At 44.8% G+C, this 26,199-nt stretch overlaps 1 protein-coding gene across 1 annotated transcript in view; it reads left to right on the forward strand.

The window, feature by feature from the left end:
• Nucleotides 1–26,199, forward strand: part of LOC106585809 (adhesion G-protein coupled receptor V1) — a 236,869-nt gene that overhangs the window by 173,155 nt on the left and 37,515 nt on the right. The window contains exons 85-86 of the mRNA XM_014172457.3: nucleotides 2,065–2,243; nucleotides 8,933–9,090. Of these exons, the coding sequence (XP_014027932.3) occupies nucleotides 2,065–2,243; nucleotides 8,933–9,090 (337 nt within the window). The remainder of the gene's footprint in view (nucleotides 1–2,064; nucleotides 2,244–8,932; nucleotides 9,091–26,199) is intronic.

Consider the following 26,199-nt stretch of genomic DNA (forward strand, 5'->3'; position numbering starts at 1 on the left):
TGTAACGATGTTAAGGGCCAAATAGCATTCTAGTTTGCTCAGTTTTTTTGTTCATTCTTTCCAGTGTGTCAAGTAATTATCTTTTTGTTTTCTCATTTGGTTGGGTCTAATTATGTTGCTGTCTTGGGGCTCTGTGGGGTGTGTTTATGTTTGTGAACAGAGCCCCAGGACCAGCTTGTTTAGGGGACTCTTCTCCAGGTTCATCTCTCTGTAGGTGATGGCTTTGTTATAGCTGTCTCTCTCCCTCCAACTCTCTCTATTTATATATCTCTCTCCCTCCAACTCTCTCTCTCTTTATCTCTCTCTCTCTCTTTATCTCTCTCTCCCTACAACTCTCTCTCCCTACAACTCTCTCTCTTTATCGCTCTCTCTCCCTCTAGCTATCTCTCTCCCTCCAACTCTCTCTTTATATCTATCGCTCTCCCTCTCTGCCACTGATGATACGACACCTAGATATTGATTATGGAAGCAGAGGCTTTTGGGAAGGAGGTGGTGGTTTTATGTCACTTGTGTTTGACCCCATGTCCACCCGATCACCGAGAACTCATCAGCTCATAAATGGAATCATGTGGAATGTTCTGTTGTCCTTTTACTGTGAAATCCTTACTTCAAGCATTGTACAACATGTACAAAAAAGGATGAGGAACGTGTGGATAGACCTTTTACCGGTGTTGTCATCACAAGCTGGAGATATGTAGTGTAGTTAGTGTAAGCCTCTCTAGGACAAGATGTACATTATCTAATACCTAGGGAGATCATCCAAGCTTGCTACTCCATTACAAAACAGACAGCAGTGAGCCGTGTGGCTGCTGCACGTTTCTATGGCTCTTCTGCTGATAACCACCTGTTGCCCTTCTTCCTCTTTAAATCTCCTTTCCTCCTCCCTACCCTCTCCTCCTCCCTACCCTCTCCTCCTCCCTACCCTCTCCTCCACCTCACTCCTCCTCCTCCACCACTCTCCTCCTCCTCCATACCCTCTCCTCCACCTCACTCCTCCTCCTCCACCACTCTCCTCCTCCTCCATACCCTCTCCTCCACCTCACTCCTCCTCCTCCACCACTCTCCTCCTCCTCCATACCCTCTCCTCTTCCTCCTCCCTACCCTCTCCTCCTCCCTACCCTCTCCTCCACCTCACTCCTCCTCCTCCACCACTCTCCTCCTCCTCCATACCCTCTCCTCCACCTCACTCCTCCTCCTCCACCACTCTCCTCCTCCTCCATACCCTCTCCTCCACCTCACTCCTCCTCCTCCACCACTCTCCTCCTCCTCCTCCATACCCTCTCCTCTTCCTCCTCCCTACCCTCTCCTCCTCCCTACCCTCTCCTCCACCTCACTCCTCCTCCTCTACCACTCTCCTCCTCCTCCATACCCTCTCCTCCACCTCACTCCTCCTCCTCCACCACTCTCCTCCTCCTCCATACCCTCTCCTCCACCTCACTCCTCCTCCTCCACCACTCTCCTCCTCCTCCACCTCACTCCTCCTCCTCCACCACTCTCCTCCTCCTCCATACCCTCTCCTCCACCTCACTCCTCCTCCTCCACCACTCTCCTCCTCCTCCTCCATACCCTCTCCTCTTCCTCCTCCCTACCCTCTCCTCCTCCCTACCCTCTCCTCCACCTCACTCCTCCTCCTCCACCACTCTCCTCCTCCTCCATACCCTCTCCTCCACCTCACTCCTCCTCCTCCACCACTCTCCTCCTCCTCCATACCCTCTCCTCCACCTCACTCCTCCTCCTCCACCACTCTCCTCCTCCTCCTCCATACCCTCTCCTCTTCCTCCTCCCTACCCTCTCCTCCTCCCTACCCTCTCCTCCACCTCACTCCTCCTCCTCTACCACTCTCCTCCTCCTCCATACCCTCTCCTCCTCCTCCTCCTCCATACCCTCTCCACTTCCTCCTCCCTACCCTCTCCTCCACCCCTCTCCTCCTCCTCCTGCCTATCCTCTCCTCCACCCCTCTCCTCCTCCTCCTCACCCCTCTCTTTTGTCCCACCTCTCTTTTCCTCTCCTCCCCACCCCACTCTTTTGTCCCACCCCTCTCTTCCTCTCCTCCACACCCCTCAGGCGGTAAACTTCTGGCTGGTGTTGGTGATGAACGATGAGCAGACAGAGAGACGTTACCTGGTCTACTTCCTGCTGGGCTGGGGACTTCCTGCTCTGGTCATCATCATCCTGGTCATCGTTCTGCTGGGGGGCTTTGGCTGGACCATACACAGTGTCTACGGCCTGGTGCATGGGGATGTGTGAGTGAAGGAAACACACTCAGGAGTATACACACACACACACACACACACACACACACACACACACACACACACACACACACACACACACACACACACACACACACACACACACACACACACACACACACACACACACACACACACACACACACACAGGAGTACACACACTCACCGGAGCGCACACACACTTGGTGAGTGAAAAGAGAAATACCCACATGCTTTGTACAACACAAACACAAATTATTCTTACATATACACACACAGTACTTAACCCAGTTCCTGATGTTATATAGATAACACACACTCTCACAAACACACACACTTATTCATAGTCGGATGAGGAATGTGTAAGTTACACACCTATACGTTCCCAGTTCTGGCTACTTGAGTAGGTCCATTCCAGTCTACCAGGTGTAGACGGTACAGGGGGTGGAGGGTGGAAGAGCGGTACAGGGGGTGGAGGGTGGAAGAGCGGTGCGGGGTAGAGAGTGGAATAGTGGTACAGGGGAGTGGAGGGTACAGGTTGTAGAGCAGTACAGGGGGTGGAGGGTGGAAGAGCGGTACAGGGGAGTGGAGGGTACAGGTTGTAGAGCAGTACAGGGGGTGGAGGGTGGAAGAGCGGTACAGGGGAGTGGAGGGTGGAAGAGCGGTGCGGGGTAGAGAGTGGAATAGTGGTACAGGGTAGTGGAGGGTGCAGGTTGTAGAGCAGTACAGAGGGTGGAGGGTGGAATAGCGGTACAGGGGAGTGGAGGGTGCAGGTTGTAGAGCAGTACAGAGGGTGGAGGGTGGAATAGCGGTACAGGGGAGTGGAGGGTGCAGGTTGTAGAGCAGTACAGAGGGTGGAATAGCGGTATAGGGGAGTGGAGGGTGCAGGTTGTAGAGCAGTACAGAGGGTGGAGGTTGGAAGAAATTCACTTCTGAGGGATTAACTCTACATTGAAGTTGATAAGGAGCCAGTGTGTATAAGGAGCCTGTGTGTAGGTGTGCATATGAGGAAGGTTTAATGATTTAACCTGTTAGGGACAGACGTTCCACTAGCGGAACGCCTCACCAATATCCAATGGTAGAGCGTGGCGCAAAATACAAATACCTAAAAAATGCTGTAACTTCAATTTCTCAAACATATAACTATTATACACCATTTTAAAGACAAGACTCTCGTTATCTAACCACATTGTCCGATTTCAAAAAGGCTTTAAAGCGAAAGCAAAACATTAGATTATGTCAGGAGAGTACCCTGCCAAAAATAATCACACAGCCATTTTCAAAGCAAGCATATATGTCACAAAAACCAAAACCACAGCTAAATGCAGCACTAACCTTTGATGATCTTCATCAGATGACACTCCTAGGACATTATGTTATACAATACATGCATGTTTTGTTCAATCAAGTTCATATTTATATCAAAAACCAGCTTTTTACATTAGCATGTGATGTTCAGAACTAGCATACCCACCGCAAACTTCCGGTGAATTTACTAAATTACTCACGATAAACGTTGACAAAAAACATAACAATTATTTTAAGAATTATAGATACAGAACTCCTTTATGCAATCGCGGTGTCAGATTTTAATATGCAATATTCTGAGTACATAGCCCGGCCATCATGGCTAGCTAATTTGACACCCACCAAGTTTGGCCTTCACCAAACTCAGATTTACTATAAGAAAAATTGGATTACCTTTGCTGTTCTTCGTCAGAATGCACTCCCAGGACTTCTACTTCAACAACAAATGTTGTTTTGGTTCCAAATAATCCATAGTTATATTCAAATACCTCCGTTTTGTTCGTGCGTTCAGGTCACAATCCGAAGGGTGACGCGCAAGCGCATTTCGTGACAAAACAATTCAAAATATTCCATTACCGTACTTAGAAGCATGTCAAACGCTGTTTAAAATCAATTCTTATGCTATTTTTCTCGTAAAATAGCGATAATATTCCAACCGGGCGATGTTGTATTCATTCAAAGGCTGAAAGAAAAAAATTTAGTCGTCTCGTGGACGCGCATCTCCAGTGTCACTGTTCCTTGCCTGACCACTCACAAAAACTCCTGCTGTTTTTCGCCCAGAGACTGCAGACACCCCATTACACTTTCTGGCGCCTTCTGAGAGCCAATGGAAGCCTTAGAAAATGTCACGTTACAGCACAGATGCTGTATTTTCGATAGAGATGCCACAGAAGGAGAACAAATTGTCAGACAGGGCACTTCCTGTATGGAATCTTCTCAGGTTTTGGCCTGCCATATGAGTTCTGTTATTTTCACAGACACCATATTAACAGTTTTAGAAACTTTAGGGTGTTTTCTATCCAAATCTACTAATTATATGCATATTCTAGTTTCTGGGCAGGAGTAGTAACCAGATTAAATCAGGTACGTTTTTTATCCGGCCGTGAAAATACTGCCCCCTATCCCAAACAGGTTTAATATCCCGTGCTGTAGTTCTCAAACTGGTCTGCATATAAGAATTCATGGCCCATTTCAAGTGGAGGACATCACATCCTTACAACATGATATTAATCTGCAGGTTGTGCACAGGAAGTCAGGAAATTCACTACACGGTTAAAAAAAATATATATATATATTATTAAGTAACTGGTTCCACAGCTTTTTTTTGTTTACTCAACTTTTCAATCAGTGTTACCTGAATTAAACCTTTTTAGTTGGCCCAAACTTGAGAAAACACAGGCAAAAATTCAGTCAACTTAAAATGTTGCTCAACTTGTTGCGTCCCGCATCCCAACAATCTCTCCTTCTCCCTGAACTGTGCACTCGTTCACTACTTCCCACTAATGTAAAAGCATTAGAATTGGTGTAAGCATGGTCTAGACTGAATTTCCATAAACCAGTCATTTCCTTTCAAATCTATGAAGGAAAGTGAACAAGTGCACACTTTGGTAGAAAGGTGAGATTATTGGAATGCAACCCAAGAGTTCCAGGACCAACTCCTCCCACAAGGACACACAAACACCACAGGACCACCAACAACATGTCTATTTACACTTCCTCAAGCAGGAAGAACATGGTGCAGTACTGTATTATTTATAGTATTATTATTATTTCACATACTTCACATTCTACTATGTCTAACATAACGGATTTATCCGGATGGAGGAGGGTACAGCTGTGTTTGTGTGCTGTGAGATGGCACCATTGGCGTGCTTATTGAGGTAAACGTAAAGTCACAAGGCAGGGTTGTTTTTCCCCAGAGCCAAACACAGACTCCCTACCTTCTTAGTGACACCATTGGAACACAACAGGTACTGGACAGATTACGGGAGTGAATTCCTCAGAATAGATTACCACAAAGGAGGGGGAGAGAGAAAGGTAGGGAGGGCATAGGTAGAATAAATTGGAGTGCGAGAGACAGGCAGGCAGGCAGACAATATGAATATTGTTCCTGCTGTATTGTTTAGATCCATAACAAGGAACCATGGGGGGTCTGACTGTGGCTGGCCATAGAGCAGCTAGCTGCTTGGCCTAGCTTGGACTGGACACCGTGTCTAGGCTTAACACTGGGAGGGTGACTTGAGGGCCGTCGGGGCTGGGATACCCCTCAGAAAGAACACACGGTCTTGCTGCACTCTCCCAAGGCAGTGTGTTGTGTTTGTTGTGTGAGACCGAGTATAGGAGTCATGTCTGAGTGTGCTATTTGGCACACGGTGGTGCTGTCCTGAACTCTTTACCCTCTCCAACCATGGTGGAATGTGCTGCTGCAAGGGCACAAACACTGAGTGTGAGCTTAAACACACTCACTCACACAGACAGACACACACATACACACTCCATACACTAACACGGCAAAGTAACTGCACTGTATTTCAGCTCATCAACCTATAATTCTGATGTATTTAAAAGCTAAACGAAGATCAAATATGACACTGAACTCAGGGGGGTCTATTTTCGGCTGGCGTTAAGACGGTGCTAGTGTCAAACGGTCGTTCAACCACAATTTCCACCTGTTAAAGCCAGCGCTCTGTTATTTTCAAACTGTTGCTCAAGGATTGGTAGTTAACCCATCTTAGATCAGCTTGCTTGTGCTCAGATGGTAGTGGTGGAAATGTTTAAGGTGTGTCCTTAAAAACAGCATCTAAAGTGTTCATTTCAGGGAGCCCTGTTAGGGATATTTAAAACCAACCAAAAGCTGGTTTTAGCTGGTTTTGACAGCGGAAACAGCCTATCCAGCTGTGATGCAGACTTCCCATATGGAACAAGAGTAATGTGCTTTTAGTGCCTGTATACTTCGTATTTACAAACATAAAAATAAAAAAATCTTTACATGTTTTTTTTCTTCTGTATTTTTACCCCTTTTTCTCCCCAATTGGTAGAAACAATCTTGTCCCATCGCTGCAACTCCCATACGGACTCGGGAGAGGCGAAGGTCGAGAGCTATGTGTCCTCTGAAGCACGACCCTGCCAAGCCGCACAGCTTCTTGACACGCTGCTCGCTTAACCCAGAAGCACCAACGTGTCGGAGGAAACACTGTGCAACTGGTGACCGGTGGCAGCTTGCAGGCGCCTGGCCCACCACAGGGAGTCGCTAGAGCACGTTGGGAGGGGAAATCCCGGCCAACCAAACCCTCCCCAAACCCAAACGACGCTGGGCCTCATGGGTCTCCCGGTCACAGCCGAGTTGTTTTTGGGATCGAACCCGGGTCTGTAGTGACACCACAAGCACTGCAATGCAGTGCCTTAGACCACTGCGTCACTTGGGAGGCCCCTATTTAGTTTTATTTGATTAAAAACCAAGCATAGCCTCACCTCCTCTCAACAAAGGCTTTTTTTGTTGTCCAATTCAATCACAAATTAGTCAAGACTGTCGATAAAGAGTTTTGCACGTAAGACCGCTTGGAAATCAATTTTAATCACCAAAGCTTTATTAAAAGATCAAGTTTGAGAGGAGTGAAACAGTGCGCTGACATTGCCCTTTTCTCTATGTATTGTAGGCAGGCGTACATTATTTAACGTTTTGGACGTGCATAAAAGCCCTCCATGATGTTGGCTACATGAGTCCCATGCCCATCATGAAACCAGAGATGAGAACCGGTGAACATCATATTTACAAGATATTTCCCTGTAACAATTGCTTGAATTCAGAAGAAGTGTGAATGCGATCTGATCTGTAAAATGGTTCCGATTATTTTCAGAAAACATTTATTTGAGACCACTAGTGGACATTCTCCTTTACTCTTGATAATGGATCTTTGTCCAGCTACTGTGAAAAGTTTAGATGTGTGTAAAACCCTCCTTAGTCTGCGTTGTTTTAATATTATATGCCCACAGGAAGCCATTATGGTGCCTGTAAGTGTATTTAGACAGCCTATTTAAAACAATTTATTGTTTTGTTTTGTTTCGCTGTCTTTTTATTCGCAGTCTTTTTAGGCCTTATCAATAATTAATTGAATCTTGCTTACCGATCATTTTTGTTATGTCCATGCTCAGCCATAATGCAATTTACAATAGGCCTAGCTCTTATATCAGTGTGCATGCTATGTAGGCCTATATATTTCCATATTGAAGCCATGCAATTACTTACAACAATGTGGACTGCAAATAGGTTCAAGTTAACGTATTAAGCAAAGATGGGATAGGTAAAAAAAAAAAAAACGCTTTTGAAAGCTGTTTAACAAACTATAAGTGACTAACATTGGAATTGGAGTTGATTCGGAGTCGATACATAAAAGACCGTAAACACAACTTGAAACAACCACATATTTAGCCATGGAGCAGGTTCTGATTGGCCAGTGAAGGGGTCAAGCCTCGACACATACAATTGATTTATTAATCAATATCCAGCCATTTAGCACTACCGCCAGCACGGCACCCATCGTTCTTGCTTGTTAAATGATCAAAAAGATTTCTGACACACCCTTGAACTGATAGCACTACTGCCAGCGCTTAGATTGACCATTGCATTAGGTTTGTTAAGATAGAGCCCAGGATCAGTATTTGACCAGAGCTCGGAAGAGAAGTGTTAGATGTTTTATTTGAAGTGGTCAGTGATAGTGGTGGATCTGATCCCCTGCCAGATAGTTCTAATCATTCCCTAACCAGCAGCAGAGACTAGAGCAGTCCTGCCCTCTTGGCACGCTCTCCACCTCTCTGTCACTTTGGCACCCTGAGACTGGAGAGAATACAAGCGAGGGCTAACAGAGCAGATATATCGACATAAAGCTCTAAAAAAATAAGACTCCATTTTAAAAAGGAGGGAAAATGTTTTGTTTGTCCCCTCCCGAAAGTCTTAAACAGAAAAACACTTTAGTGTATTTAGATGTGATCCCCAGGTTGCTTCAGGGCTGAGCTAGTGGTGAGAGGGAGGTTTAACTTCATGTTTGTACAGAAAGGAAATGTCTTCGAAGCTTGTTATTAACTGGGAATTCTGAGTGTGTTATGAAGGCTCAGATGTATCAGGGCCAAGATCCTGTTTAAGAATGTTGAAGCAACAAGATCTTTACCTACTGTAACGCAGCATAGTAAAAAAACATAGCTTACGTTTGCTCCTTTCCTTGGTGGTTTACTGCACGTTTTTTTGTAATAACACCCCCCATATCTCTCGTTTCCCCTCCTCTCTCACTCTCTCCCTCCCCCTCTCTCTCCCCGCTCTCTCTCTTTCTTCCTACAACCCTCTCTCTCTTCTCTCCCCCCTTTCTCTCTTTCTCTTCCCTGTCTCTCTCTCTCTGCAGGTGTTTCATTCCTAATATCTATGCTGCTCTGTGTACAGCAGCCCTGGTGCCTCTCATCTGCCTGGTTGGGGTACTGGTGGTGTTTATCCATGCCTACCAGGTCACACAGCAGTGGAAGGCCTACGACGACGTGTACCGCGGGCGCACCAATAGCTCAGGTATAGTACACACACACACATCTTCCAGCTATGGGGCATGGGTTGGAGCATAGCAGCAACCTCCATGTCCCGAGCAACCAGACCATGTCAGAACACCTAGCAGACTGCGTCGGTCTGTCTGTCTCTGTCGGCCTACTGCACTATTGGAGTACCTGTCCTGTGGCCATGTAGTAGTCATTCAGCGGTCTACAGTGTGTACAGTGGGCACCAAAATTACTGGCACCCCTGACTGGAAATGCACAAACAATGCTTAAACAAATATAAACAATATAATTACAGAGAAACTCAAAATAGTGTACTTTATTAATGTTTCAATGGAACCAACCAAAATAATTTATTGATTGAATTAAAAATCAATGTCCTCCAAATCAAGGTTTCACAATGAATGGCACCCTTAAAGATTATTGTAAATAACATCTACCAAAATTAAACCATAAATTAAATTCCACTTATTTAAGTTTATCTAAGTCTTAAGGAACTATATTGAGCCATTACATCACTTCCTGTTTCACTAGGGTTGAAAAATGAGGTAACGCATGCAATATCCCGCTGTCATCCAACACCATGAAGAAAACAAAAGAACTGGCAGTTCAAAAGAGACAGATGGTCGTAGACCTTCATAAATCTGGTAATGGCTGCAAGAAGATCCACAAATGATTGAATATACCACTGAGCACTGTCAGGGCAATTATTAAGAAATTCAAAAGATATGGAACAGTTGAAAACCTCAAGGGTAGAGGACGCAAATGCATTTTGCCCCCCAGGATAGGGAGGAGGATGGTGAGAGAAGCAACAAAATCCCCAAGAATCACTGTGAAAGAATTGCAGGCCTTGGTGGTGTCTTGGGGCCACCAGGTTTCAAAAAGCACCATCAGACACCACCTTCACAACCACAGGCTCTTTGGAAGGGTTGCCAGAAGAAAGCCCTTTCTGACCACAAGACACAGACGCAAGCGCTTGGAGTTTGCCAAACGTCATTTAAATTATGACTGGAAGAAGGTGCTCTGGTCAGATGAGACCAAAATTGAACGTTTTGGTCAGATACAGAATCAGCATATTTCGCATCGAAACAGAGATGCATACAAGGAGAGGCACCTCATACCCACGGTGAAATATGGAGGAGGGTCAGTGATGTTTTGGGGCTGTTTTAATTCCAGCGGTCCAGGGGCACTGGTTAAGATTGATGGCATAATGAATTCCACCAAGTATCAGGCAATTTTGGCTGACAATCTGATTTCCTCTGCCAGAAGGCTGGGACTTGGCCGCAGGTGGACTTTCCAACAAGACAATGACCCGAAACATACCTCAAGAGCCACACAGATATGGTTCTGTGACAACAACATCAATGTTCTGCCATGGCCATCTCAGTCGCCGGACTTCAATCCAATAGAAAACCTGTGGGCTGAGTGGAAGAGGACAGTTGATAAGCGCAAACCCAAGAATGTGAAGGATCTTGAAAGGATCTGCATGAGGAATGGTCCAAAATCCAAATGTGTTCCTTAACCTTGTCAACCATTACAGGAAAAGACTCCATGCTGTTATCGTTGCCAGAGTTGGTGGCACTAAGTACTAAATGAGGAGTGCCAATAACTACGAAACCTTGATTTTGGTTACATTTATTTTGTATTAAATAATTGTATGATTTTGGTTGGTTCCATTGAAACATTAATAAAGTACAGTATTTCTCACATGTTGGTATTTTGAGTTTATCTCTGTAATTATATTGTTTATATTTTTTTAAGTATTGTTTGTGCATTGCCAGCCAGGGGTGCCAGTAATTTTGGTGCCCACTGTAGTAGTCATTCAGCTGGTCTACAGTGTGTAGTAGTCATTCAGCTGGTCTACAGTGTGTAGTAGTCATTCAGCTGGTCTACAGTGTGTAGTAGTCATTCAGCTGGTCTACAGTGTGTAGTAGTCATTCAGCTGGTCTACAGTGTGTAGTAGTCATTCAGCTGGTCTACAGTGTGTAGTAGTCATTCAGCTGGTCTACAGTGTGTAGTAGTCATTCAGCTGGTCTACAGTGTGTAGTAGTCATTCAGCTGGTCTACAGTGTGTAGTAGTCATTCAGCTGGTCTACAGTGTGTAGTAGTCATTCAGCTGGTCTACAGTCTGTAGTAGTCATTCAGCTGGTCTACAGTGTGTAGTAGTCATTCAGCTGGTCTACAGTGTGTAGTAGTCATTCAGCTGGTCTACAGTGTGTAGTAGTCATTCAGCTGGTCTACAGTGTGTAGTAGTCATTCAGCTGGTCTACAGTGTGTAGTAGTCATTCAGCTGGTCTACAGTGTGTAGTAGTCATTCAGCTGGTCTACAGTGTGTAGTAGTCATTCAGCTGGTCTACAGTGTGTAGTAGTCATTCAGCTGGTCTACAGTGTGTAGTAGTCATTCAGCTGGTCAACAGTGTGTAGTAGTCATTCAGCTGGTCAACAGTGTGTAGTAGTCATTCAGCTGGTCAACAGTGTGTAGTAGTCATTCAGCTGGTCAACAGTGTGTAGTAGTCATTCAGCTGGTCTACAGTGTGTAGTAGTCATTCAGCTGGTCTACAGTGTGTAGTAGTCATTCAGCTGGTCTATAGTGTGTAGTAGTCATTCAGCTGGTCTACAGTGTGTAGTAGTCATTCAGCTGGTCTACAGTGTGTAGTAGTCATTCAGCTGGTCTACAGTGTGTAGTAGTCATTCAGCTGGTCTATAGTGTGTAGTAGTCATTCAGCTGGTCTACAGTGTGTAGTAGTCATTCAGCTGGTCTACAGTGTGTAGTAGTCATTCAGCTGGTCTACAGTCTGTAGTAGTCATTCAGCTGGTCTACAGTGTGTAGTAGTCATTCAGCTGGTCTACAGTGTGTAGTAGTCATTCAGCTGGTCTACAGTGTGTAGTAGTCATTCAGCTGGTCTACAGTGTGTAGTAGTCATTCAGCTGGTCTACAGTGTGTAGTAGTCATTCAGCTGGTCTACAGTGTGTAGTAGTCATTCAGCTGGTCTACAGTGTGTAGTAGTCATTCAGCTGGTCTACAGTGTGTAGTAGTCATTCAGCTGGTCTACAGTGTGTAGTAGTCATTCAGCTGGTCTACAGTGTGTAGTAGTCATTCAGCTGGTCTACAGTGTGTAGTAGTCATTCAGCTGGTCTACAGTGTGTAGTAGTCATTCAGCTGGTCTACAGTGTGTAGTAGTCATTCAGCTGGTCAACAGTGTGTAGTAGTCATTCAGCTGGTCAACAGTGTGTAGTAGTCATTCAGCTGGTCAACAGTGTGTAGTAGTCATTCAGCTGGTCAACAGTGTGTAGTAGTCATTCAGCTGGTCTACAGTGTGTAGTAGTCATTCAGCTGGTCTACAGTGTGTAGTAGTCATTCAGCTGGTCTACAGTGTGTAGTAGTCATTCAGCTGGTCTACAGTGTGTAGTAGTCATTCAGCTGGTCAACAGTGTGTAGTAGTCATTCAGCTGGTCAACAGTGTGTAGTAGTCATTCAGCTGGTCTACAGTGTGTAGTAGTCATTCAGCTGGTCTACAGTGTGTAGTAGTCATTCAGCTGGTCAACAGTGTGTAGTAGTCATTCAGCTGGTCTACAGTGTGTAGTAGTCATTCAGCTGGTCTACAGTGTGTAGTAGTCATTCAGCTGGTCTACAGTGTGTAGTAGTCATTCAGCTGGTCTACAGTGTGTAGTAGTCATTCAGCTGGTCTACAGTGTGTAGTAGTCATTCAGCTGGTCTACAGTGTGTAGTAGTCATTCAGCTGGTCTACAGTGTGTAGTAGTCATTCAGCTGGTCTACAGTGTGTAGTAGTCATTCAGCTGGTCTACAGTGTGTAGTAGTCATTCAGCTGGTCTACAGTGTGTAGTAGTCATTCAGCTGGTCTACAGTGTGTAGTAGTCATTCAGCTGGTCTACAGTGTGTAGTAGTCATTCAGCTGGTCTACAGTCTGTAGTAGTCATTCAGCTGGTCTACAGTGTGTAGTAGTCATTCAGCTGGTCTACAGTGTGTAGTAGTCATTCAGCTGGTCTACAGTCTGTAGTAGTCATTCAGCTGGTCTACAGTGTGTAGTAGTCATTCAGCTGGTCTACAGTGTGTAGTAGTCATTCAGCTGGTCAACAGTGTGTAGTAGTCATTCAGCTGGTCTACAGTGTGTAGTAGTCATTCAGCTGGTCTACAGTCTGTAGTAGTCATTCAGCTGGTCTACAGTGTGTAGTAGTCATTCAGCTGGTCTACAGTGTGTAGTAGTCATTCAGCTGGTCTACAGTGTGTAGTAGTCATTCAGCTGGTCTACAGTGTGTAGTAGTCATTCAGCTGGTCTACAGTGTGTAGTAGTCATTCAGCTGGTCTACAGTGTGTAGTAGTCATTCAGCTGGTCTACAGTCTGTAGTAGTCATTCAGCTGGTCTACAGTGTGTAGTAGTCATTCAGCTGGTCTACAGTGTGTAGTAGTCATTCAGCTGGTCTACAGTCTGTAGTAGTCATTCAGCTGGTCTACAGTGTGTAGTAGTCATTCAGCTGGTCTACAGTGTGTAGTAGTCATTCAGCTGGTCAACAGTGTGTAGTAGTCATTCAGCTGGTCTACAGTCTGTAGTAGTCATTCAGCTGGTCTACAGTGTGTAGTAGTCATTCAGCTGGTCTACAGTGTGTAGTAGTCATTCAGCTGGTCTACAGTCTGTAGTAGTCATTCAGCTGGTCTACAGTGTGTAGTAGTCATTCAGCTGGTCTACAGTGTGTAGTAGTCATTCAGCTGGTCTACAGTGTGTAGTAGTCATTCAGCTGGTCTACAGTGTGTAGTAGTCATTCAGCTGGTCTACAGTCTGTAGTAGTCATTCAGCTGGTCTACAGTGTGTAGTAGTCATTCAGCTGGTCTACAGTGTGTAGTAGTCATTCAGCTGGTCTACAGTCTGTAGTAGTCATTCAGCTGGTCTACAGTGTGTAGTAGTCATTCAGCTGGTCTACAGTGTGTAGTAGTCATTCAGCTGGTCAACAGTGTGTAGTAGTCATTCAGCTGGTCTACAGTGTGTAGTAGTCATTCAGCTGGTCTACAGTGTGTAGTAGTCATTCAGCTGGTCTACAGTGTGTAGTAGTCATTCAGCTGGTCTACAGTGTGTAGTAGTCATTCAGCTGGTCTACAGTGTGTAGTAGTCATTCAGCTGGTCTACAGTGTGTAGTAGTCATTCAGCTGGTCTACAGTGTGTAGTAGTCATTCAGCTGGTCTACAGTGTGTAGTAGTCATTCAGCTGGTCTACAGTGTGTAGTAGTCATTCAGCTGGTCTACAGTGTGTAGTAGTCATTCAGCTGGTCTACAGTGTGTAGTAGTCATTCAGCTGGTCTACAGTGTGTAGTAGTCATTCAGCTGGTCTACAGTGTGTAGTAGTCATTCAGCTGGTCTACAGTGTGTAGTAGTCATTCAGCTGGTCTACAGTGTGTAGTAGTCATTCAGCTGGTCTACAGTGTGTAGTAGTCATTCAGCTGGTCTACAGTGTGTAGTAGTCATTCAGCTGGTCAACAGTGTGTAGTAGTCAATCAGCTGGTCTATAGTGTGTAGTAGTCATTCAGCTGGTCTACAGTGTGTAGTAGTCATTCAGCTGGTCAACAGTGTGTAGTAGTCATTCAGCTGGTCAACAGTGTGTAGTAGTCATTCAGCTGGTCTACAGTGTGTAGTAGTCATTCAGCTGGTCTACAGTGTGTAGTAGTCATTCAGCTGGTCTACAGTGTGTAGTAGTCATTCAGCTGGTCTACAGTGTGTAGTAGTCATTCAGCTGGTCTACAGTGTGTAGTAGTCATTCAGCTGGTCAACAGCGTGTAGTAGTCGTTCAACTGGTCTATAGTGTGTAGTAGTCATTCAGCTGGTCTACAGTGTGTAGTAGTCATTCAGCTGGTCTACAGTGTGTAGTAGTCATTCAGCTGGTCTACAGTGTGTAGTAGTCATTCAGCTTGTAGGAGCTACAATGGCTGACCACCCCCCCCCCCCCCCCCCCCCCTTTGAACCTAGTCAGAACTGGTTCATACTGCCCTGTCCTTAACCATCCAGAACAGTCTCAATATGATGGCTCTACTCTCCAGCCTTAGAGAAGATATCTCAACGGGACAGTGCCTTCTCATAACAACCAAGTAGGCATTGTTAACAACAAAAACATCAACAACAACAAGCAGCAGCAGCGTCTGGTTCCAAGGGGTTTCCTTGAAGAGCAACAGAGTGAGGAGAAGACAGCCTATAGCAATCTCACTCCTCAACAGAGAGAGCTCTATTCTTCCATCCCACCCACTCCAGCAACCCTCATCCACAGATGGTGGGTAGGATGTCCTTGTTCCAGCACTCTGTGGTAGGTTCCCTGAAAAGCCTGTGGAGCTTGCTTGTTACAACACACATCTAATCCCCAACCCAGGCTGCTGGACTATTTTTACTGTGGCCTGCAAATCCAGCCCACACACACACACATTCACACCACTCATATCACAAACAAAGCAACCACGCATCTGATCAGGCACAATAGGGCAGCCTTGATTAAAGCTTTATACAACTTGCACTTCAGTGCAAAACACATACAGTGCATTCAGAAAGTATTCAGACCCCTTGACTTTTTCCACATTTTGTTACGTTACAGCCTTATTCTAAAATGGATTACATCGTTTTTTCCCTCATCAATCTACACACAATACCCCATCATGACAAAGCAAAAACAGTTTTTTTTTTTTATTCCTGCAAAGTTTAAAAAAAATAAAATAGAAATATCAGATTTACATAAGTATTCAGACCCTTTTGCTTTTGGCTCCCGAGTGGTGCATTGGTCTAAGGCACTGCATCTCAGTGCTAGAGGCGTCACTAAAGACCCTGGTTCAATCCCAGGCTGTATCACAACCAGCTGTGATTGGGAGTCCCATAGGGCGGCGCACATTTGGCCCAGCGTCATCCGGGTTAGGGTTTGGCCGGGGTAGGCCATCATTGTAAATAACAGTTTGTTGTTAACTGACGTGCCTAGTTAAATATACAGGTCAAATAAATGATTATCAGTACTTTGTTGAAGCACCTTTGGCAGCGATTACAGCCTCGAGTCTTCTTGGGTATGACACTACAAGCTTGGCACACCTGTATTTCCCATTATTCTCTGCAGATCCTCTCAAGCTCTGTCAGGTTGGATGGGAGCTTAGCTGCATAGCTATTTTCAGTTCTCTCCAGAGATGTTCGATCACGTTCAAATCCGGGCTCTGGCTGGTCCACTCAGGGACATTCAGAGACTTGTCCCGAAGCCACTCCTGCGTTGTCTTGGCTGTGTGCTGAGGGTCGTTGTCCTGTTGGAAGGTGAACCTTTGCCCCAGTCTGAGGTCCTGGGGCAGGTTTTCATCAAGGATCTCTTTGTACTTTGCTCCGTCTTTCCCTTGATTCTGACTAGTCTTCCAGTCCATGCCGCTGAAAAACATCCCCACAGCATGATGCTGTCACCTCCAGACGTGACACTTGGCATTCAGGCCAAACAGTTCAATCTTGGTTTCATCAGACCAGAGAATCTTGTTTCTCATGGTCTGAGAGTCCTTAAAAGGTATTTCAGTTTTTAAAATTGTAATAAATTTGCTAACATTTCTAAAAACCTGTTTTCGCTTCATTATTATGGGGTATTGTGTGTAGATCGATGAGGAAATTGAATTCATTTTAGAAAAAGGCTGTAAAGTAAAAACATTTGGAAAAAGTCAAGGGGTCTGAATATATTCCGAATGCACTGCACATACTGTAGGCTACTCACATGGATTTCTGCACAGAGTGGGTCGAACACAGTTCCTCACAAACATAACTTATTCAATACACCCACATACAGTGTGTACACACACACAAACACACACTCACGCCTGTGCGTGCGTGCGCAGGCACACACACACACACAAAATCCCTGGCTTTTGTTTTGGTCGATCAGTATCATGAATCCAAACCCTCTCCATTGTTACTAGATATCAGTTCATTAGACTCAGACTGGCTGTGTTACTAGATATCAGTTCAGACTGGCTGTGTTACTAGGTATCAGTTCAGACTGGCTGTGTAACTAGGTATCAGTTCAGACTGGCTGTGTTACTAGGTATCAGTTCAGACTGGCTGTGTTACTAGGTATCAGTTCAGACTGGCTGTGTTACTAGGTATCAGTTCAGACTGGCTGTGTAACTAGGTATCAGTTCAGACTGGCTGTGTTACTAGGTATCAGTTCAGACTGGCTGTGTTACTAGGTATCAGTTCAGACTGGCTGTGTAACTAGGTATCAGTTCAGACTGGCTGTGTTACTAGGTATCAGTTCAGACTGGCTGTGTAACTAGGTATCAGTTCAGACTGGCTGTGTTACTAGGTATCAGTTCAGACTGGCTGTGTTACTAGGTATCAGTTCAGACTGGCTGTGTAACTAGGTATCAGTTCAGACTGGCTGTGTTACTAGGTATCAGTTCAGACTGGCTGTGTTACTGGGTATCAGTTCAGACTGGCTGTGTTACTGGGTATCAGTTCAGACTGGCTGTGTTACTAGGTATCAGTTCAGACTGGCTGTGTTACTAGGTATCAGTTCAGACTGGCTGTGTTACTACGTATCAGTTCAGACTGGCTGTGTTACTAGGTATCAGTTCAGACTGGCTGTGTTACAAGGTATCAGTTCAGACTGGCTGTGTTACTAGGTATCAGTTCAGACTGGCTGTGTAACTAGGTATCAGTTCAGACTGGCTGTGTAACTAGGTATCAGTTCAGACTGGCTGTGTTACTAGGTATCAGTTCAGACTGGCTGTGTAACTAGGTATCAGTTCAGACTGGCTGTGTTACTAGGTATCAGTTCAGACTGGCTGTGTTATTAGATATCAGTTCAGACTGGCTGTGTAACTAGGTATCAGTTCAGACTGGCTGCGTAACTAGGTAGCAGTTCAGACTGGCTGTGTAACTAGGTAGCAGTTCAGACTGGCTGTGTTACTAGGTAGCAGTTCAGACTGGCTGTGTAACTAGGGATCAGTTCAGACTGGCTATGTTACTAGGTATCCGTTCAGACTGGCTGTGTAACTAGGTATCAGTTCAGACTGGCTAAGTTACTAGGTATCAGTTCAGACTGGCTGTGTAACTAGGTATCAGTTCAGACTGGCTATGTTACTAGATATCAGTTCAGACTGGCTGTGTTACTAGGTATCAGTTCAAACTGGCTGTGTTACTAGGTATCAGTTCAGACTGGCTGTGTTACTAGGTATCAGTTCAGACTGGCTGTGTTACTAGGTATCAGTTCAGACTGGCTGTGTTACTAGGTATCAGTTCAGACTGGCTGTGTTACTAGGTATCAGTTCAGACTGGCTGTGTTACTAGGTATCAGTTCAGACTGGCTATGTTACTAGGTATCAGTTCAGACTGGCTATGTTACTAGGTATCAGTTCAGACTGGCTATGTTACTAGGTATCAGTTCATTAGACTCAGACTGGCTGTGTTACTAGGTATCAGTTCATTAGACTCAGACTGGCTGTGTAACTAGGTATCAGGTCATTAGACTCAGACTGGCTGTGTAACTAGGTATCAGTTCAGACTGGCTGTGTAACTAGGTATCAGTTCAGACTGGCTATGTTACTAGGTATCAGTTCAGACTGGCTATGTTACCAGATATCAGTTCATTAGACTCAGACTGGCTGTGTTACTAGGTATCAGTTCATTAGACTCAGACTGGCTGTGTAACTAGGTATCAGTTCATTAGACTCAAACTGGCTGTGTAACTAGGTATCAGTTCAGACTGGCTGTGTAACTAGGTATCAGTTCATTAGACTCAGACTGGCTGTGTAACTAGGTATCAGTTCAGACTGGCTGTGTAACTAGGTATCAGTTCAGACTGGCTGTGTTACTAGGTATCAGTTCAGACTGGCTGTGTTACTAGGTATCAGTTCATTAGACTCAGACTGGCTGTGTAACTAGGTATCAGTTCAGACTGGCTGTGTTACTAGGTATCAGTTCAGACTGGCTGTGTAACTAGGTATCAGTTTAGACTGGCTGTGTTACTAGGTATCAGTTCAGACTGGCTGTGTTACTGGGTATCAGTTCAGACTGGCTGTGTTACTAGGTATCAGTTCAGACTGGCTGTGTTACTAGGTATCAGTTCAGACTGGCTGTGTTACTAGGTATCAGTTCAGACTGGCTGTGTTACTAGTTATCAGTTCAGACCGGCTGTGTTACTAGGTATCAGTTCAGACTGGCTGTGTTACTAGGTATCAGTTCAGACTGGCTGTGTAACTAGGTATCAGTTCAGACTGGCTATGTTACTAGATATCAGTTCAGACTGGCTATGTTACTAGATATCAGTTCATTAGACTCAGACTGGCTGTGTTACTAGGTATCAGTTCATTAGACTCAGACTGGCTGTGTAACTAGGTATCAGTTCATTAGACTCAGACTGGCTGTGTAACTAGGTATCAGTTCAGACTGGCTGTGTAACTAGGTATCAGTTCAGACTGGCTGTGTAACTAGGTATCAGTTCAGACTGGCTGTGTTACTAGGTATCAGTTCAGACTGGCTGTGTTACTAGGTATCAGTTCAGACTGGCTGTGTAACTAGGTATCAGTTCAGACTGGCTGTGTTACTAGGTATCAGTTCAGACTGGCTGTGTTACTAGGTATCAGTTCAGACTGGCTGTGTAACTAGGTATCAGTTCAGACTGGCTGTGTTACTAGGTATCAGTTCAGACTGGCTGTGTAACTAGGTATCAGTTCAGACTGGCTGTGTTACTAGGTATCAGTTCAGACTGGCTGTGTTACTAGGTATCAGTTCAGACTGGCTGTGTAACTAGGTATCAGTTCAGACTGGCTGTGTTACTAGGTATCAGTTCAGACTGGCTGTGTTACTGGGTATCAGTTCAGACTGGCTGTGTTACTGGGTATCAGTTCAGACTGGCTGTGTTACTAGGTATCAGTTCAGACTGGCTGTGTTACTAGGTATCAGTTCAGACTGGCTGTGTTACTACGTATCAGTTCAGACTGGCTGTGTTACTAGGTATCAGTTCAGACTGGCTGTGTTACAAGGTATCAGTTCAGACTGGCTGTGTTACTAGGTATCAGTTCAGACTGGCTGTGTAACTAGGTATCAGTTCAGACTGGCTGTGTAACTAGGTATCAGTTCAGACTGGCTGTGTTACTAGGTATCAGTTCAGACTGGCTGTGTAACTAGGTATCAGTTCAGACTGGCTGTGTTACTAGGTATCAGTTCAGACTGGCTGTGTTATTAGATATCAGTTCAGACTGGCTGTGTAACTAGGTATCAGTTCAGACTGGCTGCGTAACTAGGTAGCAGTTCAGACTGGCTGTGTAACTAGGTAGCAGTTCAGACTGGCTGTGTTACTAGGTAGCAGTTCAGACTGGCTGTGTAACTAGGGATCAGTTCAGACTGGCTATGTTACTAGGTATCAGTTCAGACTGGCTGTGTAACTAGGTATCAGTTCAGACTGGCTAAGTTACTAGGTATCAGTTCAGACTGGCTGTGTAACTAGGTATCAGTTCAGACTGGCTATGTTACTAGATATCAGTTCAGACTGGCTGTGTTACTAGGTATCAGTTCAAACTGGCTGTGTTACTAGGTATCAGTTCAGACTGGCTGTGTTACTAGGTATCAGTTCAGACTGGCTGTGTTACTAGGTATCAGTTCAGACTGGCTGTGTTACTAGGTATCAGTTCAGACTGGCTGTGTTACTAGGTATCAGTTCAGACTGGCTGTGTTACTAGGTATCAGTTCAGACTGGCTATGTTACTAGGTATCAGTTCAGACTGGCTATGTTACTAGGTATCAGTTCAGACTGGCTATGTTACTAGGTATCAGTTCATTAGACTCAGACTGGCTGTGTTACTAGGTATCAGTTCATTAGACTCAGACTGGCTGTGTAACTAGGTATCAGGTCATTAGACTCAGACTGGCTGTGTAACTAGGTATCAGTTCAGACTGGCTGTGTAACTAGGTATCAGTTCAGACTGGCTATGTTACTAGGTATCAGTTCAGACTGGCTATGTTACCAGATATCAGTTCATTAGACTCAGACTGGCTGTGTTACTAGGTATCAGTTCATTAGACTCAGACTGGCTGTGTAACTAGGTATCAGTTCATTAGACTCAAACTGGCTGTGTAACTAGGTATCAGTTCAGACTGGCTGTGTAACTAGGTATCAGTTCATTAGACTCAGACTGGCTGTGTAACTAGGTATCAGTTCAGACTGGCTGTGTAACTAGGTATCAGTTCAGACTGGCTGTGTTACTAGGTATCAGTTCAGACTGGCTGTGTTACTAGGTATCAGTTCATTAGACTCAGACTGGCTGTGTAACTAGGTATCAGTTCAGACTGGCTGTGTTACTAGGTATCAGTTCAGACTGGCTGTGTAACTAGGTATCAGTTTAGACTGGCTGTGTTACTAGGTATCAGTTCAGACTGGCTGTGTTACTGGGTATCAGTTCAGACTGGCTGTGTTACTAGGTATCAGTTCAGACTGGCTGTGTTACTAGGTATCAGTTCAGACTGGCTGTGTAACTAGGTATCAGTTCAGACTGGCTATGTTACTAGATATCAGTTCAGACTGGCTGTGTTACTAGGTATCAGTTCAAACTGGCTGTGTTACTAGGTATCAGTTCAGACTGGCTGTGTTACTAGGTATCAGTTCAGACTGGCTGTGTTACTAGGTATCAGTTCAGACTGGCTGTGTTACTAGGTATCAGTTCAGACTGGCTGTGTTACTAGGTATCAGTTCAGACTGGCTGTGTTACTAGGTATCAGTTCAGACTGGCTATGTTACTAGGTATCAGTTCAGACTGGCTATGTTACTAGGTATCAGTTCAGACTGGCTATGTTACTAGGTATCAGTTCATTAGACTCAGACTGGCTGTGTTACTAGGTATCAGTTCATTAGACTCAGACTGGCTGTGTAACTAGGTATCAGGTCATTAGACTCAGACTGGCTGTGTAACTAGGTATCAGTTCAGACTGGCTGTGTAACTAGGTATCAGTTCAGACTGGCTATGTTACTAGGTATCAGTTCAGACTGGCTATGTTACCAGATATCAGTTCATTAGACTCAGACTGGCTGTGTTACTAGGTATCAGTTCATTAGACTCAGACTGGCTGTGTAACTAGGTATCAGTTCATTAGACTCAAACTGGCTGTGTAACTAGGTATCAGTTCAGACTGGCTGTGTAACTAGGTATCAGTTCATTAGACTCAGACTGGCTGTGTAACTAGGTATCAGTTCAGACTGGCTGTGTAACTAGGTATCAGTTCAGACTGGCTGTGTTACTAGGTATCAGTTCAGACTGGCTGTGTTACTAGGTATCAGTTCATTAGACTCAGACTGGCTGTGTAACTAGGTATCAGTTCAGACTGGCTGTGTTACTAGGTATCAGTTCAGACTGGCTGTGTAACTAGGTATCAGTTTAGACTGGCTGTGTTACTAGGTATCAGTTCAGACTGGCTGTGTTACTGGGTATCAGTTCAGACTGGCTGTGTTACTAGGTATCAGTTCAGACTGGCTGTGTTACTAGGTATCAGTTCAGACTGGCTGTGTTACTAGGTATCAGTTCAGACTGGCTGTGTTACTAGTTATCAGTTCAGACCGGCTGTGTTACTAGGTATCAGTTCAGACTGGCTGTGTTACTAGGTATCAGTTCAGACTGGCTGTGTAACTAGGTATCAGTTCAGACTGGCTATGTTACTAGATATCAGTTCAGACTGGCTATGTTACTAGATATCAGTTCATTAGACTCAGACTGGCTGTGTTACTAGGTATCAGTTCATTAGACTCAGACTGGCTGTGTAACTAGGTATCAGTTCATTAGACTCAGACTGGCTGTGTAACTAGGTATCAGTTCAGACTGGCTGTGTAACTAGGTATCAGTTCAGACTGGCTGTGTAACTAGGTATCAGTTCAGACTGGCTGTGTTACTAGGTATCAGTTCAGACTGGCTGTGTTACTAGGTATCAGTTCAGACTGGCTGTGTAACTAGGTATCAGTTCAGACTGGCTGTGTTACTAGGTATCAGTTCAGACTGGCTGTGTTACTAGGTATCAGTTCAGACTGGCTGTGTAACTAGGTATCAGTTCAGACTGGCTGTGTTACTAGGTATCAGTTCAGACTGGCTGTGTAACTAGGTATCAGTTCAGACTGGCTGTGTTACTAGGTATCAGTTCAGACTGGCTGTGTTACTAGGTATCAGTTCAGACTGGCTGTGTAACTAGGTATCAGTTCAGACTGGCTGTGTTACTAGGTATCAGTTCAGACTGGCTGTGTTACTGGGTATCAGTTCAGACTGGCTGTGTTACTGGGTATCAGTTCAGACTGGCTGTGTTACTAGGTATCAGTTCAGACTGGCTGTGTTACTAGGTATCAGTTCAGACTGGCTGTGTTACTACGTATCAGTTCAGACTGGCTGTGTTACTAGGTATCAGTTCAGACTGGCTGTGTTACAAGGTATCAGTTCAGACTGGCTGTGTTACTAGGTATCAGTTCAGACTGGCTGTGTAACTAGGTATCAGTTCAGACTGGCTGTGTAACTAGGTATCAGTTCAGACTGGCTGTGTTACTAGGTATCAGTTCAGACTGGCTGTGTAACTAGGTATCAGTTCAGACTGGCTGTGTTACTAGGTATCAGTTCAGACTGGCTGTGTTATTAGATATCAGTTCAGACTGGCTGTGTAACTAGGTATCAGTTCAGACTGGCTGCGTAACTAGGTAGCAGTTCAGACTGGCTGTGTAACTAGGTAGCAGTTCAGACTGGCTGTGTTACTAGGTAGCAGTTCAGACTGGCTGTGTAACTAGGGATCAGTTCAGACTGGCTATGTTACTAGGTATCAGTTCAGACTGGCTGTGTAACTAGGTATCAGTTCAGACTGGCTAAGTTACTAGGTATCAGTTCAGACTGGCTGTGTAACTAGGTATCAGTTCAGACTGGCTATGTTACTAGATATCAGTTCAGACTGGCTGTGTTACTAGGTATCAGTTCAAACTGGCTGTGTTACTAGGTATCAGTTCAGACTGGCTGTGTTACTAGGTATCAGTTCAGACTGGCTGTGTTACTAGGTATCAGTTCAGACTGGCTGTGTTACTAGGTATCAGTTCAGACTGGCTGTGTTACTAGGTATCAGTTCAGACTGGCTGTGTTACTAGGTATCAGTTCAGACTGGCTATGTTACTAGGTATCAGTTCAGACTGGCTATGTTACTAGGTATCAGTTCAGACTGGCTATGTTACTAGGTATCAGTTCATTAGACTCAGACTGGCTGTGTTACTAGGTATCAGTTCATTAGACTCAGACTGGCTGTGTAACTAGGTATCAGGTCATTAGACTCAGACTGGCTGTGTAACTAGGTATCAGTTCAGACTGGCTGTGTAACTAGGTATCAGTTCAGACTGGCTATGTTACTAGGTATCAGTTCAGACTGGCTATGTTACCAGATATCAGTTCATTAGACTCAGACTGGCTGTGTTACTAGGTATCAGTTCATTAGACTCAGACTGGCTGTGTAACTAGGTATCAGTTCATTAGACTCAAACTGGCTGTGTAACTAGGTATCAGTTCAGACTGGCTGTGTAACTAGGTATCAGTTCATTAGACTCAGACTGGCTGTGTAACTAGGTATCAGTTCAGACTGGCTGTGTAACTAGGTATCAGTTCAGACTGGCTGTGTTACTAGGTATCAGTTCAGACTGGCTGTGTTACTAGGTATCAGTTCATTAGACTCAGACTGGCTGTGTAACTAGGTATCAGTTCAGACTGGCTGTGTTACTAGGTATCAGTTCAGACTGGCTGTGTAACTAGGTATCAGTTTAGACTGGCTGTGTTACTAGGTATCAGTTCAGACTGGCTGTGTAACTAGGTATCAGTTCAGACTGGCTATGTTACTAGATATCAGTTCAGACTGGCTATGTTACTAGATATCAGTTCATTAGACTCAGACTGGCTGTGTTACTAGGTATCAGTTCATTAGACTCAGACTGGCTGTGTAACTAGGTATCAGTTCATTAGACTCAGACTGGCTGTGTAACTAGGTATCAGTTCAGACTGGCTGTGTAACTAGGTATCAGTTCAGACTGGCTGTGTAACTAGGTATCAGTTCAGACTGGCTGTGTTACTAGGTATCAGTTCAGACTGGCTGTGTTACTAGGTATCAGTTCAGACTGGCTGTGTAACTAGGTATCAGTTCAGACTGGCTGTGTTACTAGGTATCAGTTCAGACTGGCTGTGTTACTAGGTATCAGTTCAGACTGGCTGTGTTACTAGGTATCAGTTCATTAGACTCAGACTCGCTGTGTAACTAGGTATTAGTTCAGACTGGCTGTGTTACTAGGTATCAGTTCAGACTGGCTGTGTTACTACGTGTCAGTTCAGACTGGCTGTGTAACTAGGTATCAGTTCAGACTGGCTGTGTTACTGGGTATCAGTTCAGACTGGCTGTGTAACTAGGTATCAGTTCAGACTGGCTGTGTTACTAGGTATCAGTTCAGACTGGCTGTGTTACTAGGTATCAGTTCAGACTGGCTGTGTTACTAGGTATCAGTTCAGACTGGCTGTGTTACTACGTGTCAGTTCAGACTGGCTGTGTTACTAGGTATCAGTTCAGACTGGCGGTGTTACTAGGTATCAGTTCAGACTGGCTGTGTAACTCGGTATCAGTTCAGACTGGCTGTGTTACTGGGGATCAGTTCAGACTGGCTGTGTTACTGGGGATCAGTTCAGACTGGCTGTGTTACTGGGGATCAGTTCAGACTGGCTGTGTAACTAGGTATCAGTTCAGACTGGCTGTGTTACTAGGTATCAGTTCAGACTGGCTGTGTTACTAGGTATCAGTTCAGACTGGCTGTGTTACTAGGTATCAGTTCAGACTGGCTGTGTTACTAGGTATCAGTTCAGACTGGCTGTGTAACTAGGTATCAGTTCAGACTGGCTGTGTTACTGGGTATCAGTTCAGCCTGGCTGTGTAACTAGGTATCAGTTCAGACTGGCTGTGTAACTAGGTATCAGTTCAGACTGGCTGTGTAACTAGGTATCAGTTCAGACTGGCTGTGTTACTAGGTATCAGTTCAGACTGGCTGTGTTACTAGGTATCAGTTCAGACTGGCTGTGTTACTAGGTATCAGTTCAGACTGGCTGTGTTACTGGGTATCAGTTCAGACTGGCTGTGTAACTAGGT

The sequence above is a fragment of the Salmo salar genome, chromosome 24, assembly GCF_965601325.2.
Source record: "Salmo salar chromosome 24, fSalSal1, whole genome shotgun sequence".
Classification (NCBI taxonomy): domain Eukaryota; kingdom Metazoa; phylum Chordata; class Actinopteri; order Salmoniformes; family Salmonidae; genus Salmo; species Salmo salar.